At 38.0% G+C, this 2,366-nt stretch overlaps 1 protein-coding gene across 1 annotated transcript; it reads right to left on the reverse strand.

Moving 5' to 3' along the window:
- Positions 1-655: 655 nt before the first annotated feature.
- Positions 656-1,498, reverse strand: LOC103444091 (probable CCR4-associated factor 1 homolog 11). Its single transcript, XM_008383004.3, has one exon. It carries the CDS (start codon positions 1,496-1,498, stop codon positions 656-658), a length of 843 nt encoding a protein of 280 aa, XP_008381226.3.
- Between the last annotated feature and the right edge of the window lie 868 nt (positions 1,499-2,366).

Below are 2,366 nucleotides of genomic sequence, written 5' to 3' on the forward strand. Positions count from 1 at the left end.
TTTCATTAGTTTTTCCTTAATTTTTCTATATAGTCCAGATTTTCAATTCAAGAAAATATTTTTATTATAATTTTTTGTAATGGCCGGGGCTAGGAAGCCGTTCCCAACTGGAGAATCCCAGGTCTGAAATTTTCGTATATAAAGGCAAGGATGACGAAAAAAATACTTAACAGGGATGGGGATGACAATGACATAACTTATGTATAATACTCTTTACAGTCATCCCCATTTTCAGATGATGATCAAGAAAACCAAGCGTAAACTTTTTTTTTTTCTCCATTTACACACTACAATTTTTTTGTCCCTAAATTCCTATTTAATTAACTCTTTCAAAATACCCAATTTAAAGAGGTGTTATTAGCGACAGCTCCTTATCTACTCTAAAGGAAAGAAAAAGTCTACTCTCCCCACCCTCCATATCATAGGATAACTACAATTAAACTGGATATGAATGATGTGTCATTAAAATGTATTGCATATTGGATATAGATTTTTAATTCATATCCAGAATATCTAAAACCCGAACCACCAAACATGCTTAATTAGAAGAATAAAAATAAATTATACAGACTAAATTGTAATTACACTTCTGAAAATTAAAAAAAAAAACATACAACCAAAAAAAAAATATCTCAATGAGGGCACTGCAATTAGATCAACGATCCTCAACTTCCAAGCCATACAAAACTCCTTGACAGCAATAAAAGTTTGAGTTGCAGTTTTGTTCCAATAAGCTAGTTTTGAAATACACATCCTTGAGCTTCATAAACGTTTGCAAAGTCAGCAGACTATCGGAGCCAGCCTGGTGACTCTTTCCGGCCACACGATCGACATTGAGTGCATTCGCCACTTTCTCGAGACCTCCATGAAGCCCTTGGCAAAACCTAATCATGTATTTGATGTCATACACTCTTTGTCCAAAGTACAAATCCATCATCCACATGAAACTCGTAATGTCGTGCGGCAACACCTCGTTTAGAATCTTGATCAAGAACCCGAAATCATAAGCACTGTGGAATGTCACCCATGTCAAGTTGGATTCCCTGGAGATCAGACCGGAATTCCTCAACAGAGAAGAGAAGTGGGAAGCGCTAATACCATTTTGCTTGTTCTCCAAGAAATCGATTCCTTGCCTCTTAAGTAACTCGATTGAGTCCTTGTTTTGACAGTCGCGATCGATATCAAAGTCCCTGAAGTTGAACTCCCAAATGTAGCAGGTATCAGTGCCCAAGTCCGGCAGGTTTCCATGGCGGTCGGAGAGTGTTAGACCTAATTGGATTATCTTGGTGGCGTTCACGTTTTCCCTCATGAGGTGGTATTTGGATGCAGGCGTCTGTGCAGGAATTTGGAAAACTGTCCCCGGAAATTCGGTGTCTAGAGAGACGAAGGTGTAGTGACGAATCAAGGCCGTAATCAGATGAAACTCGAATGCTGCGTTGTGCTGCCAAACCCGTCGAATCGCTACGCTCTTCATATTTTTGGAACTTTTTTTGTCCATTGTTATCGTCTTCTTTTTGTTCTTGGATGGACGTTGAATTAATGTTATGATCACCAAGACGATGCATGGCTTATATATATACACACACAGAGTAATTAAGTTTCTTTCCAAGAACAACTAGGAAATATATGTTTTATAATATTTCTCGCTAACTGATCATTGACGAAAAGGTTAATTTACTTCAAATATTAGTTCCAGGTGAAAACAGGAAACCCAGCTGAAAAGAGAACAAACGACAAGATGCAATAAGGAAAGATTTAATTTCCTAATTTCCAATTGTTCCCCAAACAAAAGACAAAAAACATAAATTTAATTATTTCTCTTTCATCGGTATCATAATCAAGCAAGACGGACGGTCACAGAGTAACGGCGGAAAATCAGATTCCATATTGTTCACGAGCTGTGAATCATAGTGGACGTAAATACAATTCATGTTTGTCTTCAATTGAAACCTATAAGTTCTCAAAAAGTAAGGCAATTTCAAATGGGGCGCATAATGAGGAATGGCTAAATCACAAACAAGTCTGTGGTTCAAATACAACTGTGAGAAACAAAATGGAACTTTGTGATTTGGTCATGGTTAGGGTTCTACATGTAGTTCAGTTTGAGTCCATCAACACTCCAACCAGGGCAACTGGTTGCCAAAGTTCTGGGGGCAATGTAATCGTGCCAAAATTCCCGAATGAGTTAGCGCTAGGGTGAATCGTTTCGTGTGAGTGAAACCGATTCTAGCTTCGTGACACTCGTATAAATGTGCATCGTAACATTCTATGAAAATGTTAATCCCTGTGAATCTCTTGTAGCTCTTATAGTGTGACAGATCACAACTATCACTAGGGTTGCATCTTGAGACTCCTCATTTTGTACA

This window comes from Malus domestica, chromosome 09 (assembly GCF_042453785.1).
Source record: "Malus domestica chromosome 09, GDT2T_hap1".
Taxonomy (NCBI): Eukaryota; Viridiplantae; Streptophyta; class Magnoliopsida; order Rosales; family Rosaceae; genus Malus; species Malus domestica.